At 38.7% G+C, this 23,917-nt stretch overlaps 1 protein-coding gene across 2 annotated transcripts in view; it reads left to right on the top strand.

The window, feature by feature from the left end:
• The window catches only part of PLPPR5 (phospholipid phosphatase related 5), a 206,582-nt gene extending 190,760 nt beyond the window's left edge, over positions 1-15,822 (top strand). For both annotated transcript variants that reach the window (XM_075156378.1, XM_075156380.1), the window contains 3 exons: positions 3,888-4,064; positions 5,724-5,843; positions 15,018-15,822. In XM_075156378.1, the coding sequence (XP_075012479.1) occupies positions 3,888-4,064; positions 5,724-5,843; positions 15,018-15,050 (330 nt within the window). In that variant the 3' untranslated portion in view covers positions 15,051-15,822. The remainder of the gene's footprint in view (positions 1-3,887; positions 4,065-5,723; positions 5,844-15,017) is intronic.
• Positions 15,823-23,917: the final 8,095 nt, after the last annotated feature.

Raw genomic sequence — 23,917 nt, 5'->3', positions numbered from 1 at the left:
GGTGATGATTCTGACTCTTTCAAATGCATATTTTCAAAGCCACTTCAACTGAAGTTTTTCTTTCAATTTATGAGGTTCTCTGAAGACCTCACTTCCAGCATCTTGAAGACTGAAGGTCAAATGTTTGTGTTTTCCTGAAAATCTAGTAAATATTGGTGTATAGAATGATCAGGTAACATCCACCTCCTTATATGACTCTCTGCCAGTATCTACTTGTTGATATCACCGTTATCCTTCCGTATTAAAATCTTATTTCAGGAAAAAGGAAAAGCAATAGCAGAAGTTCTTTAAGAGAAGATTCACCGCTGATCTGATGTTGCAGGGGAATGTGCAGCCTGCAAAATTAATTCTAACTACTCTATCAGTCCTTGACCTTACAGACAAAATCTCTGCTGTTGGTCTTGCTGTTGACTAATGTAATAGATTTCTTTAATTAAATTTCTCCTCTCCCAATTTCTGTTCTTAAAAGGAACTGAGATGGACTTGTTCGGTAAACATCTTTAGCCATGTAAAAATTTATATTGTCATTCATTCTCACTAATGTTTTAAATCACTATTTTCCTTTGTTGAGACTGCATTTAATATTTATGAAAACTAAGAGAAGAAAAATCCTGTCATCTTTACAAGATGTTTATTCTTTGTCAATTACTGACTGTGCTGGTTTATAGCTTTGCTTCCAGAATCAAGAAGAAAACAACTGCTTAATTATATTTTATTCTTAGTGCAAATCAGATCTTTGACTGAGTTGACTATATTAGTGTATTGTACTAGAGCTGCAAGAGGTCAAGTTTAAAAATGGACATCTATGAATCCTGCCTTGGAAGGATTCTACATTTGCTATGTAGAGTTTTGCAAATATATAGACTTTTCGCTACACTGTTTCAGGAAAAGTTTACCCTGTTTCTATTGATTCTTTAATAATATCTTAATACAATATTATTCTTAACATCAGTGGTTCTTTAAAGAAAAGATAGAAATGGTACCTATGCTGGCAGAACCGTCAGGTTAATTTGAATAATGGACTGGGCATGACAATCTTGACTGCACATACAGGAAGGGACTCAGCAAATGGAGGTCTTTATTACTTACGTGAGGCACAGCATGAGTCTGCAGTTGTTTCTGCTCACTCAGTGCTTTGTCTGAGTAGGGAGTTGAAGGACATGATTGTAAAAAGATTCTGAGAATTTTCTGCAGAGCACTTTTCAGTTTAGCTTTGTATTAAAAATGTTAAAGTTTGACTGAAATTCTGCAGAATCAAGTATTTGTATTATAATGTGTTTTGACTTCATAAAAATTGAGATCATCTTCTTGGGTGATGACCAGGTGTTATAGATAACTGAAATATATCACTGAGACCTGCCTTAAGCAAGCTACACTCTATTTTGAGTTGATTTTTCCTTCTCAGTAGTCATTTTGATTTAATATGCCACAATACAGAATTAAATGCAGGATAGCTTCCTGCCAACTTCCCTGCGTCAACTTCACCCAAGCTGTATTGGAAATTTGGTGATCTTGCTGCGTATTCAAAATACTTGAAATTCAAAATATTTTCCCTAGCACCAGATGTTCTAACATGTAGTGTGAATGTGGATAATGGTGGTAGTATCCAGGAGTACAATGAGACTCACTAAAATAGAGGGTTGCTGAGTAACTCAGTGTGCACTGTTCTGTCTGTCTAGCTTGAAGAAAACCAGTGGGGCTAAAAAGCTGGAAATTAAAGTTGCAGTTGTCTTATCATCATTCCACATGGTAAGAGTAACTCACTGAAGCGAGTCTGCAAAAATATAAGGAGCTAAGATAAAAGGATAGTCAGCAAAGGGATAAATGCTATTTCTGAAATGGTCTAGGAAGAAGAGAGGAGAAATGTGATTTGGAGATACACCCCAAAACTTTTTTTTTCAAACCTTTGCTCTCTTTGCATTAGTTTAAAGCTTGCTACTAGTTTGTTGTTCATCACGTAAGGTACACTGAAGATGTATGTGTTGCAGTACTCTGCTGTGATTTTAAGCTTAAACTTTGATTCATCCTCTAAGCCATGGATCTTTCTCTAGTGTTTAAACAAAATTACTGTCAGATATTGCTCTTTTCAGACAAGCTGACCACTACTTCCTTCACTTAACTTATCGTAACTGTAACTACGCTTCCTAAACTACTTCTTGACTGGATTATTGCAGCACTTCATAACTGATTACCCAGTAAATTCAGCTGAAGTTTCAGACAGTACAAAAAAACCCAAAGGACTGCCCATTTGTTTGCCAAAAAGGTACTGGTTCTTCAATGCAGATTCATCTGTTTCCTTTTGCAGTTCAAAGTGATGGCATTGCACACTTGGAGTCTCTAGTGAAACTCCATAGAAAATATTTACATTCTTCAATGTAAAAACTTCAGCTCTGTCTAAATATGAAGGTTTTAGGGATTTCAGTGGTTTAATTGCAGAAACATCTTCTGTAGAAAGTAAATACTTTTTTCTCAAAAATCTTGTTGAAGTATAATTTTTCAGGGGGCAACTGTCAAGCAGCCTTAATGTGAAGATTCAAGAGAATGGGCATTCAAAGATTTGGTATTCATTTCTTCCATTGGCCCGTCAGAGCTTGTGTCATGGTTTAATCCGGCAGGCAGCCAAACACCATGCAGCCGCTCACTCACTCCCCCTGCCCCCCCAGTGGGACGGGGAGAGAATCGGAAGGGTAAGAGTGAGAAAAACTTGTGGGTTGAGATAAAGACAGTTTAATAGAACAGAAAGGGAAAATAATAATGATAATGATAGAATATACAAAATGAGTGATGCACAATGCAATTGCTCACCACCCGCGCTGACCGATAACCAAGTAGCGATCGGTACTTCCTGGATCACGCCTACCCTTCATATACTGAGCATGACGTCACATGGTATGGAATACCCCATTAGCCAGCTGGGCTGGCTGTCCTGATTATGTTCCCTCCCATCTTGTGTACCTAGCTCAGTCAGTAGGCACGGGAGCTGTCCTTGGACTAGGAGGGCACTTAGCAACAACTGAAAACATCAGTGTGTTATCAACATTCTCCTCATACTAAATCCAAAACACAGCACTAGGAAGAAATTTAACTCTATCCCAGCCGAAACCAGGACAGCTTGGAAAGTACTGGCTTAAATCTAGTAGTCACTAATGCACCGTTAGGGTAGAAGAGCTGCTCTGTCATCAGGCAGTGCTTTTAATTCAGTAGTATTGCACAGGGAGAGTTAGACTGCAAGCAGGGCAGATTGATTTCTCAGAGTTTGATGCATAAAAGTTTCTGCATTTAGATTGGTTTGTGTGCTGGGCGGGATTGGTATTAACCATGCTCAGTCGCCATCTATGAAGTACAAGGGTGTATTGGTTCAGCACTGGTTGAAACTATTACACATTATTTATAAAAGTAGATGCTGGCATTTAGTTCAATTTTCACTGCTTTTTGACATATCTCTAGTTAATCACATGGAGAAATTGTGTATGAGGAAGAAAGGCATTTGCTAATAAAAACAAGGCCTTGCTGTAGCCCCTCTCAGGGTAAAGATCTTTTTCTATGATTGTCAACACTCTGCAGTGAAAAATCAGTCTCTTTACCTCTCTGCATAAATAAATACATAGATTGGGAGTAATAGGATAGGATTGTCTAATTTGCCTGTTCTTTTGGGGGCTTTTCAAGTTCACATAAAATGTAATTTTGCTGTATGGTCTAATTCTTTTTCTATATCACTAGGAAAAGGGTATGATGACTTTATCTAGCGCTCTACTTTCTTGTTTCTTTACCAAAAAAAAAAAAAAGCCAAATACACATAGTCTATTCAAACAAAATGTAGAGATTTTATTCACCAGTTAGTGGGAGATATCCGTCAGTCTTATACTTTCTTCCTTTCTAATTTTCAGATGTATATCACCAACACAGTAAAAGCCAGAGGAACAAGGCTTGCAAAACCTGTTCTGTGTTTGGGCTTAATGTGCTTGGCTTTCCTCACTGGAATCAACAGAGTAGCAGAGTATCGAAATCACTGGTCAGATGTAATAGCAGGATTTGTAATCGGAGTATCTATAGCAGTATTTTTGGTAAGTGTATATCTGTGTCACTTCTGTTTGAAAAAATCAGTGTATAACTTCGTATCTCTTAAAAAAATATTGGTAGCCTTGACTTTTCAGACAATTAAATGACAAACGAGGTGGTTCTAATTTTTGTTTTTAATTAATTATCAGTTTCCTTAGTTATATTTACATACGCTCAGAAATGTGAAGTCAAGAAAGGACTGATAAAATGACCTGACTTCCTTATAAACCAGTTTGTAGCATTTCAAACAATAATTTTTGCATCAAGCCCCACTTTAAGCAAGTGTCTATCCTTCAGAATAACATCTAGTTATGATTTCATGTATAAAGTATTAAATCCAGTATAGTGATACCTACACTCATTAGAGAATAAGTAGCATTTCTTGCCCGGCTTTAAAGTAACCCTCTGAGTTTCTTTCATGCTAATTCAGGTTTACATTGAAATTTTATGTTATTCTGTATCAAAAAATCCCTTTTTAGCCTTTTCCTTTTCTGGAACTGTGTTCCAAAACCAGATCGTTAGTCACAGTTCACAATGACTAGTGTCTGTGTCAGAAAGCTGCTGCTAATCTATCACCTTCACTTATAACTTCAGTGCAAGACTATGGATAGAATAGTCACTGCTGTTTACTGCCTGCAAGTTTGTCTGCCTGGCAGCTTGTAATAGTACTAAATAAACCTTTGAATTTTTTCCCCCGTGAAAACACTTTTGAGCTTGATTCTTGGATCTCAAGGTCTTGATCTCAAGATCTTGAATCTGAAGACTTGGCTTGGCTGAGGACTCTCACAGGGACAGCTGGGGTGGGTGTTTTCACTCCTCTGAGAAATGTGAGGGCAGCTTATAGGTCTCCTTTAAAATATACCTGCTCACACTTCCAAACGTTCCCTTCCGCACAAGGTGTCCAGGAGTTATATTTGGGTGTTCATTTTTAAGAAGTATTTCCAACCTGTTTGTGCCCCTAAAGTCATAAAAGAGAACAGAATAGAAAAGAAATCTGTCCCAGCATTTTTTCTTATATTTTGTCATGTATGTTGCATAAACTCCTTTGAGTAGTGTGACATTAAATTTAGTTGTGTTTTGAAGAAAATACAATGGGCAAACATTACTGCTCAGCTGAGTGTCTGAATTAGTAGAAACACTAACAAACTGGTATATATCACGTTCCTAAATCCCTGTGTGAGAGTCACTGCTGCCCTGAGCAGATTCAGAGTTTAGTTCGAACTTGGGGATGGTCCTTGCCTTCTTATTTTCCCTTTCTCACTCTCCATTTGAGAAAGTCTTTGCTGATCAAAACTTAGATGGTACTGGCCCTTCATAGGAATTTAAGGTTATTGCTGTATTCTGCTGCACATGCTCTGCACATCTCTTCATGACATTGCTAATAATTGGTATTCTATTATTCAGCTTCGGTAATGGATTTGCTTTTAGATAAGAGGGTTTTTTGGTTCTCAGATGATGCATGTAACAATAAATTGGTTGAAAATCTTTTGTCTTGAAATATTAATTAAGGATTTTCTGTAAAACATGTACTTCACATTTCTGTGTTTCTACTGTAAGCTGTGACTAAAGCTGGTGTCAGTTCTGCCTAATTATGGATGTCAGGATCAAAGCTCGAAAAAATGAGCTTTCCTTAGCTATTCTGTTTATCTTCTAATTTCTTCTAGGTTGTTTGTGTGGTAAATAACTTCAGAGGACGTCAGCCGGAAAATGAACATTCTCATATGGAGAATCTGGCCCAGATGCCCATGATCAGCATACCCCGAGTAGAAAGCCCTTTAGAAAAGGTAATGTCTGACTTTTTTAAAAACAATTAAATAAAATATAGCTTTCCTGGAAGAATGATCCCAAACTCTCTTGACAAGAGTGCCAAGGTAATCAGATTTAAAGTAAAGAGACATGGCAGTGAAGGAGAAAGAAGGGAAGAATTAATTCAGAGAGACTCCTTGGGACACTCTTTATGTCACCCTCCAAGAACAATTGCTATGTATCAGTCCAGTTTACTGCTGTAGTCACTGCTAAGTCCGTAGAATCAGGCTGAGTAGATCTGAGGCCCTCTTTCCTTGTGTTCCTCAAGTAAGTTTGATTAACGCTTTGGCTGAGAATCCACAGAGCTTGAAGTGCTTAGAAAGAAAATCTAATCCCTGAGCCCAAGGGGTTATGCAATTCAGGTACAAGTGGCATTTATCCTGTTTCTTTGGGGTATGTCCTCAGGCTAGTGTAGAGCATGGGTTGCAGTCCCTTCGGGATCAGCTGAGGGGCTTTTATGATCAACCACGTGCTAGCCCCAGGACAGGGCACCCACTTGGAAACACTGGGGATCGGACATCTGTGCTAGCAGGGCAAACAACTTAATGAACATGATAACAATAGAAAGTAACAAGGGTCATACAGTAACTGCGCAAAAGCCATCATCTCTTGCCAAAGCAAATAGGATTTTGGACTAGGACATGCTAGTGATAGTCTCCTGGGTATGCCAAGACTTTCTGCATGAGTAAGTATTCTGAGTAAGTATTCTAAGTGTTTAAACTTTATTTTAGTTTCCTGTAATAAAAATTTTTTGAAGGTGATGTTGTACTATCTAAGTGTTAGGTAAGATTATGTCTGAACAATTTTATGAGCAAACAAGCACTGAAATAGATAGTGTCACCAAATAAAGAAAACATTTTAGGCATTTTTACCAGGGAGAAAATTTGAACTACTAATGCAAAGTTTGAAAGCAATTCTACTTTTTCTAATGACTTTATCTGTCATTATTTGGTAAAATCTCTTGTTTTATGCCTATGTTTGAATATAGTAAACAATTCTAGACTGTGTAGGGCACCAAAAGTATGTTTCTATGGCTTTCTTTTAAGTCTAAATTACTCTTGATATTTTTTCATATTAAACATAAGAAGAAACGTTTTTAACCACTTCCCAATCTGTCTTGGAAGTGGTCACTTGGAAGTGGTAGAAGTTGTCCTTTAGTAAGAATTGCTGCTAGCCTTGGGTTTGTTATTCTTTTCCGTGAAGGGAAAGATTTCTTTTCAGAATGATCTAATACACCTTTTTGAACCAAATGTATCTAAGCTACTTCTGCTGATATCTTGTCATAAGAAGGTCAGAATCTCATTTGCTTGAACAAGCATTTAGATGATGAATGTGTATCTTCAAAATAATCCATTCAGTAAACTTTCTGTAAAATGTCAAAACAAAGCAAGATGTCAGTTGGCCTAGGACATACCACATTAATAAGAGCATGTCTTATTTACGTGCTAGGCTCTCCTGCAATAGAAGCCATTTCTGCAGCTCAAAAGCCATCATAGGTAATAAATGTACATTCTCTGGCTGCTGAAATTTATTTTTTTTCCTGGGGATAAAGACCTCGTGTTAACTTAGTGTTTGTACTTGATTTGACACCCTCTCTCTCATGATGAACAATGTTCTTTTCCTGAGACCGCCTAGGCAAGATTTGAGATGTTGTGGGGAAAGCTATGGGAGAGTGTGGAAGGGTGGTGGCAGGAATAATGTTTGCTCTGCTTGAGGATGACCTCTACCATTTGTGAACTGCCCAGAACTCTTATTATATGAACGAGTTTCTTTCCTTCTGAACCCATATTCCTATGGCAGTAAAGGGTAGCTGTTTGCTGTCATGGAACTTCTCTCTAGATAATTAAATTGGGGACTGTCCACAGGGTGTTACACTTGGTGAGATCTCCGTGTATGGGTTCATCTTTGTCTATGTTGCAAAGCCTTTCTCCTTTCCAGACAGAGAGGATGAGATGGGAGGAGGATAACATGGAGACTTTGCTGTTTGTTGAGAAATGCTTTCTTCTGCTTCCACTCTCAGAAAGTTTAAATTTGAATTAGCAAATAATTGATGAAAAAGTTACTTACATGTGAGTGCTTTAGGTGTTGAGTTTTTGTGGATTTTTTTCTTTTTTTAAAATGTTTAGTCTAAAGTTTTAGTTAGAAGCCAGACCCTATTAAATAAAAGGCACTAAGAATAATACTTATTTGGAACTAAGGTCTAAATTGAGCCATCTCAATTAACTACCATCACTACAAGAATTACTAACTTAGTCTTTGCTTTTTAACTCCCTTCTTGTTTTACATCCTTTGTTCTCCTCTGGAGAGAGGGGGGTGCTAAATAATTTGTGTGCTACTTGCCTTTGCCTATTTTAGCCATGTGCAAGGTACTTTTCACTACGTTTCAGTTAGGGCTGTTCCAGTTGCATATTCTGAATGCACATACATTTACATTTGGCTTATTTTAAATCTGTTTTTCCTTATTCTCAGTCTGCAAGCTCCTGTGCCAGTATTAAAGACAGCTTACTGTCAGAAATTAGCTACTAAGAGTAGCACAAATCCTGACTGACTGAAGTTATCATGGGCTAAGGCAATGCTAGTGTGAACCAATGCAACTCTGTTATTGGTATTTAAAAATAATAACTATATGGGTATCTGGGAGTGAGCAATTCATAGATGCTGTCTTAAAGAATGACTTCATTAGAAATGCCTACCAGATGGGACCTCACTCATTGCAATTTTGTTATAAATTCACCTGTAAATGAATAAGCACATGGTGCATCACACAGACCTGGAAGCACTTTATTTCTGTGTTTCCAGATCTGCTACTTGCTATTCCAGTGCTTTTTCCTGCTGGAGAACGAATACTTTTGGCATGCTTGGCATGCTCTCTGTGCTGCCACTGTCTGAGTTCTGGTGGAGGTCAAAAGCTACATTTGAAGTATACTTAAATAGGAATATGTGTACTTGTAATATTCTGAATTGAGCTGCTGCTGATCAATGACAAGGGTAGATCACTGTTCGCATGACACTTCTGTTTAATTGTGGTGCATGCAGATGATTAAGCTGTTCTGCACGGGTACCCACTTCTCATGCACTCAAATAAGCCATAGTCGTAGAGTGTCTCCTTGAAGAATCCTTGCCAGGGCTGGCTCAGCAATGCAGACTTATTGCTTTCACCTTAACTACATTCATCCTCAGAATTAATGAAAAGAATGAAAGCCAAGAAACCTCATCACTCACCCATCTGCTCCTTTTTGTATCCTGTCTCTGACCTTCTTCATCTCTTATAAGACAATTCGTGTTTCAGTTAGCTGGCACTCTCCTACGGAGAGAAGGTGCTTTTCCTACCACCGTCAAGGTTAGAGACTCCTGTTCTTTTGCAAGAGTTACTGGGAAATAGGGATATTCTGGGTGGTAGCTGGAAGAGTTTGAAGTTCAGCTTCATCCAGTGCAGTCACAAACTATTTTTTCTGTTTCAGGGGAGACTGACATTATTTCATGCTAAAGTCACCTGAAATTGGTCAGGGCTTACAGAGGGCTCGTACACATCTTTGTAGTAGCTGCTGACTCTCCTAGCCTTTTTTTTTTTTAAATAAGTGCTCTAGCTTTGAAAAAAACAAATACGAAGGGAACATGGAACATTCTAATTGAGGCAGTAGATAGAATACTGAGATAGGAGGTTTTAGAAGGAAGTATTGGCTTAGGAGAGGCACTATGGTTCATCTCCTGTGCGATGAGATGATTACTGTGTCTGATTATTAGTGCTTTCTGTAGCTGTTCAATATTACTTATTTGCACAGTGGGTTCTTTGCAGTGCTCTGTTTGACAGCTAAGCTGCATTTATCCCCAAAGTCTCTGCTTGGCATTCCTTCATAGTGCTACTTGTGTCAGCAATGCCCAAACCATGTTCCCAAACACAGTCAACGTTCCTTGTTACAATGAGGTTTCTTATACTCCACCCGTAGGACTGACTCTCCAGCACGACTGTGAACTAGAAACAGATAGTTTAGGCACTCTCTCTCTCAGCCATTTCTAAGTTTTAATGGTGATAAGTATTTGGAATTCCTCTCACAATATATGACATTCTTGTTGCCTATCATACCAATTGCTAGTGACTATCAGGGTTAATTGTCTCAAAAATCTTGTTGTGTTTGACACTGTAATTCTTGTTCTATTGTGTATGTCCCAAAGGTAATGGTGGTGATAAAACATTTTAACAATAGTAAGTATAGATATTGCAATGGATTCTGATAGTATTTTAAGTCTGGGGAAGCTTTCCCCTTCTGTTCTTAAGGTATAATGTTTTTCCTATTTACTCCATCTTGATAATTCACAAGACACAACAGCTTCTTCACAGTGTCAGAAACGGGTATTTCGAATTTTAATTCTTAGCATTACTGCTTTTTCCTGGGTCTTAAGCATTTGGTACTAAAAAGTCTTTCATTGGTATGTGCACTTGTGTACACACAGCGTGGCCTAGGAAGTCTGGTCTGATCCCTGGGGCTCTCCAGGGAGACGGATCGCCTATCACTGAGTTCACAAAGATGTTTTAGCTCATCATACTATGGGCAAAAGGGGGAGAGAGTTTGTATCTATTTCCATTGCTTCAAAATATTTTAGTTGAGAAGTATCCAAATACTGTTGTGCTTGATGTCCAAAAGTATACATAGGTATCCATACAGTGTTTTAATACATTTATGTGTATCTCCAGGACGGCTTGACTAGAGTCCATATGCTTACATTAGCTTATAGGCAGGTTTTCAGATTTCTGTTGTCATAATGGTTCTCTCATAATGCGGTATGTTGAAGGAGATACAATACAACATTGTTTCACACACAGAAACACATATCCAGGAGAGGCAGCTCAGAAAAGACTGTAAGCAATTTTGTTTCAATGTTAAGCATTTGAATTTGCATTCATGTCCTACTCTTCTGCTTAAATCTACTTCTGGGGGATTGTATAAGAATTATTTCTGTTTGAATGCAAACTGTGATCACCACATCTAATGTTCAAATAAAATAATATTTAAACATAGGAAATGGAACAATATATTCAGTGCGACCTCCTCAAATATACGTGTTGTTACAGAATCAAGGTATTAGTAACAATCAAGAAGATCCTTTGCAACGAAACTCCTTCAAAGCACGCATCATTAGGTTCTTCTCCTGGATATCAGGAATGGACCGTTTTGAACATCTTCATATAAGGCAATAAACGTATGTGCGCAAGAGCGCACATGAGTGTTTGTGTGTGGAATTGAAGCAAAGGCAGATGCAATGTGGTGGCAGCATTCTGTGCAGGTCTGCAACGTTTTAAATGGGGAATTTCACTGGAACTCATTCTTTTCTCTAAAAATGTGATTCATGCAGTAAAAGCATAAAATATACTTTGCTGACCCAGAGATTTGTATGATAACATTATTATTATTGTCTTATAATACATAAATTATCATTTGCCTCAACTACTACAGTAGTATTTTTCTATTTCTTTTAACAAACTCCGCTGTGTGAAGGACTACAAACAATTTTTCAAATTCCTGTTTTAAAAAATGGAAAAATCTTTTTTAGGATGATGACTATTTTTGAATATTTCTAACTGTATTCATGAGAGCAGAACAAAAAAATTTCAGGTAAAAAATATTTAATACGTATAATGAAAACTGCAAACCACAAAACAGTTATCATGGATTTTTTTCAATGCTTTAACATTGTAGAATTGCTTATAAACAGAAATTAATGAAAATCTTAACAGAAGATACACAGATATGGATCATTTACCCCCAGAAACCTGTACTCAAGGCTTAGCCTTTAGCTTTCATTTTTCTGTTAGTGGTGTGAGAGCATGGTTATGAAGCATGTTTTGTTCATGTGGTGCTGACACCAAGCTGATACTGTCAATTTAGAATGAATAATACAAAAGCTGGCATGCCTGTCTGTGAAACTGCTGCCGTTGAGCAGACCCTCAGCGTATTCTAATTCGTTTGAGTACTGTAGGGAAAATAATTTCCCATGGAGCTGGAGAAGCTGAGGTTTTGTGCATGGTTTTTTGCTTGTCTCCTGCATCTGTGTGAATCCGTTTGCTGGTAGTGGTTAATATCTCTGTCCTGGTTTCGGCTGGGAGAGGGTTAAACTTCTTCCTAGTGCTGTGTTTTGGATTTAGTATGAGGAGAATGTTGATAACACACTGATGTTTTCAGTTGTTGCTAAGTGCCCTCCTAGTCCAAGGACAGCTCCTGTGCCTACTGACTGAGCTAGGTACACAAGATGGGAGGGAACATAATCAGGACAGCCAGCCCAGCTGGCCAATGGGGTATTCCATACCATGTGACGTCATGCTCAGTATATGAAGGGTAGGCGTGATCCAGGAAGTACCGATCGCTACTTGGTTATCGGTCAGCGCGGGTGGTGAGCAATTGCATTGTGCATCACTCATTTTGTATATTTTATCATTATCATTATTATTTTCCCTTTTTTTCCTGTTCTATTAAACTGTCTTTATCTCAACCCACGAGTTTTTCTCACTCTTACCCTTCCGATTCTCTCCCCGTCCCACTGGGGGTGGGGGGAGTGAGTGAGCGGCTGCGTGGTATTTGGCTGCCTGCCAGGTTAAACCACGACAATCTCACACTGAACTTTGTCACAGTAAATCTAAGCAGAAGTAAAAGAGCATAGTAAGAGAGTTGAAATGCAGTTATTCAAGAGGGATGCTGTTTGTGGGTTTTTTTTTTCTGTAAAGAGTCTCAGAAAGGCTTATTTGTAGTTTTGCCTGAGATGATAACATATGACATACCCAGACAGTTGCATGAATCTGTATCAGTGATTCTTGCCATCAGCAAGTGATTAATTTTGACCTAGTTATGCATCACCCTGCTGAGTCCGTTGGAAACGAATTGACAAGTCTTCACTAGGGTCCAAATCAATAGCTCCACGAGTGGTAGGTTAGCTGAGGGTTTATTGAGGAAGGGGGATTTTCTTCTTTATTATTATATCCCATGCACTGCATGTCCTTCCAAGGATGGTGACCTGCTCATTTTGGAAGTATAACTGGCAGGAGTGTGAACCACATTCTCCTTTCCTAAGTAATAGTTATCCAGTCCTGAATTAATACCACATGAAAGAGTATTTGGTTCTCTGCGTCACAGACAAATGTGTATCGCTTAGGGAAAGGATAGCACATAGCAGGACTTGAAAGAATTGATTAGAATAAATAATGAGGAATTTTTTTTTTCTCTAATTCCTCATTATTAAACCATCTTACGTATCAACAAAGTGAATAATTTTAGACTGATACTAGTTTAAGTTGACAGGATAATTTTCAGTTCTAAATAAGGAAAAAAAAGTAAACACTGTGAAGAAAATGTCATAATAGCCTCACAGCAACTCCAGAGTCATTGAAGTTGCCTAATGTATTGTCTTTCCTGTACTGAAAGCAGAAGATGGCCAGCCAACTAAAATGCTTTGAAATGTTAATGGTTTGTTTTGCTTTTCTTCTGCAGAATCAAAATCTGGAAACAATGACATTTGCTAATATTGTTTAGCAAAAACATTTTCACAGAAAGTTGCATGCTGATTCTTTTTTTCTAGTGCTTTTTAAAAAATCTGGTGGCTATGGCTTAATTGTTATTTATTTAAATATATTCATTCTGTTTTGGAGAAGAATGTACATAGATGCTTACTATTTGGTGGTGTTCTCTTATGAAAGCTGTCATAAAATACAGCAAGAACATTGCTAGTGCTAAAATGCATATTTATAAGGGAGGGGGAAGAGAGCTCCTCCTCCTGGACACAGTACAGTTATGGCACAGTGAGAGAGGGAGCAAAGCTGCCAGCCTTGTTTGGAGAGGGGGGAATAAGAGGCAGCTCTCCTGTGCTCCCACTCAGGGTACTTCTAAATTCCTTTCTGTAATGTGAAAATCAAAGATGCCTGTCTGCCTCCCCCCGCACAGACTGATAGACAAATAATCAGACAGTTTAAAGAACTGAGAAATATAAACTTGTGTGGTGGCCACTGTTTCTCTCCAGCACTTCCTGTGGTGTGTGGTAAGGGATTTTCTGAAGGGTTTAGAACAACTTCCCTTAAGCAAAAAAAGGGAGATCTGTCACACTCTCCCTAAGTTACCTACATCCCCCCTCCTCTTCAACTTATACCTCCTCTCTTCTGACTTTGGTCTGCTCCAGGAGGGGAGGTGATGAGAGAAATCTGCAGTACTTTGCATGGTATTATTTCCCTCTGTGCATTTTTGTACTGGGGAACAAACATCAAGATTCCCTTTATTGATGGCTTAACATCAAGATTCCCTTTATTAATTTTACACATTGCATGTTTTATAAAAAATGGCGCCAGTCAAGGGTACTGTGTGCGTAAAGGGAACGTATAGTTCCTTTAGATCCTGCACATCACTGTGCAGTTGAATCTTCAACTACCAAATGTTTGCAGAGGCACTTGCATAGATTAGAGTATGAAAAAGTAGCAAAGCTCTTCGGGATGTTACAGTTTTACTGTGTAAAGTCACATGTAGTATATTCACGTTCTGATACACATCTTCGAGTTTGTAAGAATCATCCCGTTGAAGGAAAGAGGAGCATAAGATTGCAAATGAAGCGGACACTGTAGTGATTCTGAAAAAGAAATTTTGAATATGAATTCTCAACTACTGAATGCAATTTTGTCGTAGCATTTTGCTACTTGATTCTGTGCCATTGACCTCCTGGGGAGCAATTAATCTTTAAAAAAATGCATCATTAAAATTGTATTAACACTGAAATAGAATATTATAATCAGTCAGAAACTGTCATTTTAATTTCTAGGAATTTTGCTTTAAATTATGAATAAAGTGGCAATAAAAGTACAGCTAGCTCAGTTATTTACAGTTACTTAATTTTAAAAACCCCATCTAAAATTAAAATATGGTAGAACCATCACACCTAGTTACTTTGTTCAGCACACTTACATATCCAGTCTTTCATCGGTTAACAAAGAATTGCTATGGGAGTGAGTGAGAGCACTGCAGTGAAAACCGGTTTTATTTACAATTTACATTATCCTTCAATAGTCTCCAAGCATAAGGCTGTCCCTAAAACACAAGAGGCAAAAACTTTCACAATGGCGACTGATGTCTATCTGTGCGGTTTCTGGGTTTTTATCTGTTTGTTTTTCCTTTAACTCGTAGAACCACATCACGGCCTTTGCAGAAGTCACATGATGTTGACGCTGATGTATATTCACTCCATTGGACTTCATCTCTTTTCACAGCCCACACACGATAAATGCAGTGTATCAAAAATAAGAAATTTTTAGAAGTCCTATTTCTGACTTGATTTTTACATCATTAAAATGGTACCAACATTTTGAAGAATTCTTAAATATAAGAACGTCACTTTACTTTCTAGCGAAAATATTAACTGTTTACTTTTTGATGGAATGGGACAAACTGAGCACTAATTATATTTATCTGACAATACTCTCTATTTTGGCTCCTCATTGTTTTTAATGGTTCATGTACCTATTCCAACAGTATTTTATATTTTGATTTGACTTTTATTTTTAAAATCTACATTTTTAATTCAGCATGAACTTGTTTCCATTTGAGGCGATTTCAGTGTGTAAAAACTAGACAAATATTATGTTCTCTATGAAAATGCTGTTTGCACATTGTATTACACTGTATTCCATGTAAGATATCATTCAAACAGTATGTTATATGTAAGACTGGTGCTTCTGCTTTTGAAGAGAAAAAAAATGCCAATTTTTACTGTAATAAGTATTGTATCATAATTAAAAGTTTATTTATTTGGATATTTTCCTGACATAATTGTAGTTGAATTGTTGTTTTGTAGTTCTTGAATGTCTTGGATGATATATATGTATCTAGGTTAAAAGAAATGAAAATAATACAGAAAGTTTGATCGTTGATATATTCTATATTACTAATGATATCCCATGAAAGGTTAAGGGCTCCATTCTTAGTTCAGCATATCTGAACAAATCATTTAAGGAACAAATTATTTAAGGAAGCCTGCATCTTCTCATATTTGTTGTACACCCTGATATTATGCAGGAAGAATGGGTGCTAAGATAAGAAGAGGGTCACTGACTTAGTGAGAAAAGTGCATATGAGTTTCTACTCTCCATTTTCATGTTGGAACACTCATGGAAAAAACAAAATGGCTTCATTAGTTTTCTTCAGCCTAAGTGACCAGGACAGGCAGACTTTCTCTCTACAAATCTTTCTATCTCTTTGTGTTTCAGGGCCATATTCTTGCAAAAATTCCTCTGTCACTCTGTGCGGTGTTGACGCATTGATTTTTCTTCAACATATGATATGTTATCATATCTCTGTTATCGCTGTGAATAATCAAATTGAGCCTCCCCTTCAAAAGACAGCCTCACTGACTATTCATAGTGAAGTTGTCCTATAAAAATTGAGCACTAAATGGATCTGAATATTTTAGATTCTGAAGACGCTCTTAACATCTGCCAGAAAGTTTTCGTCTGGCAACAGCTGTTACAGTGCTAGCACTATAGACACATTGAGAATAGTAATGTTCAGTGCAGGCTGTTGAACATTCTAGGCCTTAAATTTTCCATAATTCAGTGTATTTCCTGTGCGTTAATCATTGTTAGAAGATGTTTGAAACATAAGGCTGTATAATCAGGTATATATTTTCTATGATAAATTTTAATGCGTTCCCACACAGTCATCCAGGTAATACCTGCTTTTTACTTTTTATTTTAACCTCCACTTTCATAAAATACAACTACCTAAATAGTGCTTGGCAAACAGGGCAAGGCCAAGTCATCTTTGAGTGCAATAGAGCACATCTCACGAAGTCATTGTGCTAAGCTGAGAATAAAGAAATACATCAGTGGGGAGAAAAGTCCTAGAATAGAGCCCTTAGCTACAACAACGTTACTTAGCAGATTAAAATCCACCTTTATTAGACTATCAACTGTGTTTACAAAATTGTAGTAGGTCCAAAGTTTGTATCACCATGTTAGGCACACTTACCCTTCTCTTAGTCTAGCTATTTAGGGTCCAAGATACTAATGATTTCTCTGTGCACAGATTTAAATGAAATCTTCACTCATTTTTGCATGGTAGCAGACCTGCATTTTTTATATCTGATTTATAAGATTACCAAGAGGTTCTTTTATGTTAAAAGAGATTACTCTTTTTCAGTGTACTGTATATCATCAGCTTGTAACTGGTCTCTTTCTCTCTCAGGATCTTTCCCAGTCAAATATTTGGGTTAAATTTATCATATTAGCTCTGTGAACCAGCAGTGAGAAAACAAAAAGAGAGACACTCTGCTGTATAATGTATTTTTAAATAAAATAATTTTTCATTCATATGTAGTGTATTTTTTTTTAGATATCTGCTCTACAGATATTTTGATTGATAGCGCACGTATAATTAAATGATGATTTTGAAGTCAACTGCATTTGGCGATACATTTTCACAATTAACCAGGTATCCCCACAGTTAACTACCTTCCCTTAGAGGTGGTTCTGGTGAAATTGAAAAGCAGGAGAGGAAGAGCTGTATTGCAGAAGCCTGTTGGTGAAGGACTTTCCCCAGGATGTGGACCAGCCAAGCTCCAGACTCTACTTTGATTGATTTTCAGAAGTAGCAAGACGTTACCTCTCCCACATCTGTACCTCTCCACTGCCCTGGAGCTTGGGCCTTCGCTCTTCCATTCTGGACCCGAAAAAGCTTTCAGTAGGAACAGTTTGCCAAAACAAAAGTAAGTTGGCATTTTCTGAATAAAATGTCTTTTTGGTGGTTGCTTTTAAAGAAATCCCAGTGAGGAGCCTATGACAAACAAGCATCATCCCTCATTCAGGGAATATTCTGGTGCAGAGTGGTTCCTGATAAAAACACTGGTTGAACCATTTCAGTGTTTTGAATGCAGCTGGTTTGATGATCCGTGTGGACCTTTTCTGTATGTACTTCAGTGAAACAGCTCCACTCTATTTATAAATGAGATGTTTAAGAAGCATCTCTGATGCTAAATGCTGCTGTGTTCCTAAAAATGGAATTCATAAGGCATATGGGGACACCAGCTGGGCTTGTATCCATACCATTTTAGATTCCCTTATATGTATTCTGCTGTTTGTTCATAATCATGAACTGCATGAGACATACAGCAATAGCATCTGGGCTCACATCCCTTCAGCTTTTAAAAATGTTCATTTTAACAATATGTATTAAAAGAGGATAATGTTGGTATTTTTCAGCTGCAATTTTCTTTGCTGTTTGCTGTTGCCTTCTAATTTTGTTGCTGTCCAAGACGACAGTGAGTGTGACAGTCCATTTGCACATTATGTTAGCAGGGAGCTTTTTATACTCTTTTGAAGTCTAATTTTGGTATTTCTGAGGCTTGCCATGCAGAAAGCAGGGTGCACTACATTTTAGGAACAGATAACCTGAGTCTGTTTTGATCAAATACATCTCTGGCCGTCTGCATAGCCTTGGCCTTGGGAACACTTGGGAGCATTTGCCAGGTGGAAGGGCGAGCAGACCTCTCAGCCCTGCAGCACCTCCCTCCAAGTGCACCAAGAGTATTTTCACCAGGCTCTGCCTCTGACAGATGACTCGACCCCAACACACCAGACTTCCCTGCTGTACACCAGCACTTTTCATCTCCCCTCAAGTACCTTTGGGAAACTGGACAGATCAGGCAAGATACCACGCCCTCACCCTGAAGTGTACCACAAGCACGACTGCAGCTGGAGCCAGCGGCTGCCCGGTTCTCACTTGGACAAGTGGAAAGCCAAATGAATGGGAACCTATTGTGGCTTCAGCTTTTGGCCTTCTCCTCCACTTTCTAGGTCTTTTGGTTTTCAGAGACTTCCACAAAGTAAAGGAAAGCTTCACAGTCTCTCTGCCTGCTTGAACCTCCGCTGCATGCCTAGGGTTGTGCAAGCTTCATTCTTGCTATTGGCCACCAGGGACTTTCGACTAAAACACAGTGTTGCCTTTTTGTCATCCTCGCCTGTGTGAGGATGGCTGAAAAAGCTCCTTAGGGTTTCCAGGCTTGTCCTGATGTTCTGGGAAGACAAAACTGTGAACACCTCAGAAATACTCCTGTCAGGATGGGAACTGGAAGCTCTAGTGTGACTGTGTGATAAGCCTGGTTGTTTCCTCAGCACTTGCTGAGTTGCCATGCCAAGGTGCAACTCTGACAGGTTTGCTTTTGATACTAAACTGCCTATATTTGCCCCATCCACTTCCAACACATAGGATTAGGTACTTGGTTCCCTGCTCGATGCTGGAGCTTGTTCGTTCTCTGTAGAGAATCCCAGGAAATGCAGCATATCCTGTATGAAACCTGTCCCCAGTGTCTGATGAACACTATCGCAGACAAGTTGGTGGTAAGATAGCTGTTATTAAGGCTAACTTCAAAGATGCTTAGCTCCCACTTGCCTAAAAGGATACCATGATCCAAGCATGTTTGATGATCACTCTAGCTGGAAGCAATATAACCGGCTAGTGCCCAGGCTCCAACTACTTCTTTTCTGAAGATGATGGTGACATCCAGTTCTCTGCCTATCATGTCCTTGAACTCAATTTCTTCCATTCCAGTTGTCAGCTCTTGGTATTACATTCTGCTGTGAGATGTGATATTCATGAGGCATAAGGGGAGAGCAGCTGTGTTCATCGGCAGACCATTTTCGATACCCTTACATGTCTTCTGCTTTTCGTCTGTTATCACCAGCTGTGTAAAACATTTGGAAGTAAGTTAATCTAATTGAATTAGGACAATTTAATTCTGAATAAAAGTATACACCCAGAGGTTTTAGATGATTCTAACTAATCCACAGCAAATCTCTAGCTGATTCAGATAAACCGTCCTGAATTGTCCCCTGTGTGGACAAGTCCTAAGCCTGTTTTTTTCCCAGAGGAGCTCTACTATTGTAATATCTTCCCCTAGTGACTACAGCCAGAACAGCGTGTGGCAGCCAGTTTCCTGAAGTGATCACATCAGCAGAATAATGATCTCTAAATTATGCAGCTGCTAGTGGCTTCATTAGTGGACTGGGTGCAGAGGACTGCTCTTGTGCTCTGAAAATGATTAAGAAGGGGCACAATGGTAATCTCCAACTGTGAAATTACTGAATCCATCTTTTAAGATGGGGGCTTCAGTAGAAGCCCCAGTAAAGAGTTTTAGTCCCCAAAACCAAATTCTTTGCACCAGTGTTCTCATCTGACAATGTTCAGATCTAAATAAATAAATAAAAGTAAGAAACCAAACCCTTTTTCTGACAAATCTCTTCCTAAATAACAACGTTATACCTAAATATGCCTAAATATTCTCTGCAGCTACAGGGAACTTGTATCCTTGCTGGCAATCTTTACTGTGGTTCTGAATGTGAGATCCTTGAGTTGTGAATTCCTAGGATTGCTCTGAAGTAGGCAAATAACTCTAAAAAAGAGACTAAACGTCTACAACTGTAATAGAAAAACTAAAGAGCTACAAAATGAGAAGGGGATGAATTTCAGAAGCAGGTAAAATGCCTTCTTACACTCTTCAGCAAATGTGCCACTTTGAGGTAGATTTGCTACATTTTTCTAACTTAAAATATCAATACTTTAGTGGATAGCATTTCTACATTTTTAAAATACTGCAGTAGAGGAGAACTGCTGCTCTTAGTCTGCTGTTTCTGCTAAGACATCATCTGCTGTCTCATCCTCTTTTGCTACTGTTGCTTAAGGAAGCAGCTACTGTTCCTTCCTTAGCAACCTCTATTTATACAGTAGCACTGACAACTTAAAGATATTCTATTCAAATATTCTAAAAATAAGTCTGATGTGATGAGAATAAAGTGCTTATTTAGGAAAACAAAAGAAAAGCCCCTTTGGCTCTCGTTGAAGACAGGGGACTTGAAGCTAATCCTAGTCAGAAACACCAGGAATAAAACAAGACCCTTACCTTTTGACAATACTTCGCATTTTTGTCAAGGCAAGGTGATAGATCTTTTTTGAGAATAATAGCTGTTTTTTTTCTGAGCAATAGAGAAACCATTATAATGATGTAGTCTTGGAGCATATAGTCTTCCAGGGAGAAACAGAGAATATGCTTAGTTTTGTATTATATTTATTCTATGGAGTCACACTCAAAGACAGTGAATACTAGTGCAGAAGGGGGGGGGATAGAAAGACTAAACAAGCTATATATTGTCAATGGAGGGTGAGAGCTGTGTCTTTTTAGGAAAGAAACCAAGTGAGTAGGGACTCGATGTCAGCTGATCATGTGACAGAATTCTGTCATCCTGGGTCTCCTGTGGGAATGTTGCCTGCTTAAAATGTATACGTTTCAGTCAATTACCATTTTGCTTAGAAGAACAGATAATCACGAGATGTTTGATCTTCAGTTCTTTATCAGATTAAGAGAAGTCGGTACTTCCATGGCATTGGACACTATGCTTTTTATTTGCTGCCTGATGACCTGGCTTCCCTGCGTATTTAAGGTAAAAGTCGGTATTCTGCATTTTTGAATGAAAAAAATGGAATTTTTCTTCAGGAATCTGGTGATCTGCATGTAGAGGTTAAGAAAATCTCTTGGACGTAATTTCTTTTGAAAACTGGGATTGTAAACTCACTTCTACCTGTATGCTGCTATAAACCTGAAACTGAAAGCTTCTCATAGTTGAGGGGAAGGGTCACCTCTACAGGCTCAATGGAAAAGCCAGCTTCTACAAGTCTTCAGCACTGTGGTGGGAGATGCCACAAGGTTTTGGTCACCTACAAGGCTCTTTATGGCCTGCTTGATCTCAAGTGCGTGATTTGATTTCCAAACGTACCACTCACTTCACTATGGTTGTGGTTTCAGTTGGAAGGAAGATTGCTGAGAAACATACATGTCAACACAGAAGAGAACAGTACTAAAACTTTCCTCTTCATCCTCACTGGCCTTTAGTATACCTGCTCCTTTTGTTATATGTGCTCTGTCTTCACTTTCTCACTCCGCTTCTGGCATTTGTCTTTCTCATTAGATGTTACATATTGCTGTGTCACATTGCCTAATAACCAGCAAGTGTAGTTGGACTTAGGCCTTTGCCAACATAAAATGGATTTTTCAGGTGCAGATATGAATATGAAAGTAGAAAAATGTGATGAGGTACCAATTATTTTAATGGAAGTAGAGCAACAACAGAAAACGAGATTGTTTCAGAAAAAACGGAGGGGTGAGGAAAATTTGATAATAAACATGAGTGAGATAATCTAAGCTAAAGGCTTAAATCTGAATGCAAGTGGAATTTCAAAGGGTATAACGTGCAATGATTTTATAGACAGTGGATAAGAATGGTAAAGCAAACAGATCATACTACATTAATTCATGACACTGCAGATCCTACAGTTAGTGGTCATGTTTACAGGCACAAATATGGGCTGTGTCACAAACTAACGGGAAAGCAAAGATGTGCAGGGCTGTGTGTATCATGCCTTCTGCAATACAGCAGAAAAGAAAATTGGTCAAGAAAGGACTAGGTACTGCTCCTGTCTATTGTGGTTTATGTAACTCGAGGTAAGAGTCAGGGGACTTGTTCCATATTTAAATAGGAGACATAGAGGGGGTGGGAGGATGGTTTTGTATCTTTTTATCATTTACAAATCAGACCATATGTTTGTTAATTCTTTCAAATACATGTGGTATTTGGGAGCAGCACTCCAGATATGACAAATGGCCCTTTCCAAAGTAAGCTTCTTATGTGGAGCTACTCAAAGAAAATCACCACAAAGATGTACAGGAGACAACAGGAAAATCCCAATCATCATCACTCCCCTTTAGCCACCTTGTGTCCTCCTGCTTTGAGAGGTCCTCTTTCTGAAACTCATACCCCACCCTGATCAGGCTTTGAATTAGACCTCAAATGTAGGCCACCCGATGCGAATCCAGTACCTCCTCACCTGCGCATCTCTCCTCTGTTCTCACCCCTCGTCCAGCCTGCGCTCACAGGCCATTAGCAAGGCTTCAAACATAGCTTTTGCATTAGCTGTGAGGAAGACACAGGAGAGCTGCAGCTTCCTCTGTCACTGCTGTTCTGCAGCTAGAGCCAATACACGCAGCCATGCTCCCTCCTACTGGGGTAAAAAGATACCAAATGTCTTCAGCCGGACAGCATACTGTGGGAAACTGGGCCATGGTCTTAGTTGCTGATGAGTATTTGCACATTTGTATTGTTATGTTGGTATCGTTCTTCCTGACAGACTTAGTTGTGACAGGAGGCTGCAAGCTCATGTAGATCAGTGGTTAACCCTGGAACAGGGAAAGGCTCTTTCACCTGCCAGATGGAGAGTGGAATTATCATGTGAATTTATCAGCTGTGTCTCCCAGAAGCTTTAAGACATCCTGGCATAGTCCTTTTCCAGGACAGTATGTTATTAGAATAGGCTTTCAGTCCATCATTTCTTATTCTTTTGAATATGAGATAGATGTGATTTCCATTCATTCTCTGTAACAGATGCCATCTTTTTTTTCATATGCCAGTTTCTTATTCTTGATTACTTTTTGAACTTACTCACTCTTCCATATTGGTCTTTTATTGCTCTTATTACCAGATGGCATAAAGAGCTTTGCAGCATACATTAATCTAGCTTTAAAAATTTTCCATTTCCACTCAGTGCCATTCCTCTCTGCGGAGTTTTACACTTCAGCAGTGTTTAAGCATGGCATTTTCCTCATTGTTTGGTGTTGGTTTGCAGTTAGCATTTGGCTTAGAATATATCATAGACAAATAGATAGCTTTGCCTTGCACTTTGCAACACCTAGGCTCCCATCTCCCTGTGGCAGTGGTGGAATTATGACATTCTGCCATTTTGTGCATTATTGGATGCAAGTGCTGCTTTCAGTGCAGAGGTACAGGCAAAGAGAAATGTGAGACTTTCCAAAACCAGGGAGAGATCTCCTGGTCCAGGCAGCGGTGTCCTCGTGGCTCTCCTGGCACAGTCAGTCATGAGACTGAGGAAGCTCTGTCATAGGCAGGTGCGGTCCTTTTGGAGCCTTTTACTCGTGTTCAGTGCTACTGTCACAATAACAGCTGTGTTTTGCTGTTTTGCCCGTACAC

Source organism: Calonectris borealis, chromosome 8 (genome assembly GCF_964195595.1).
Source record: "Calonectris borealis chromosome 8, bCalBor7.hap1.2, whole genome shotgun sequence".
In the NCBI taxonomy this organism is placed as follows: domain Eukaryota; kingdom Metazoa; phylum Chordata; class Aves; order Procellariiformes; family Procellariidae; genus Calonectris; species Calonectris borealis.
This window is presented reverse-complemented; position numbering and strand designations above follow the sequence as displayed.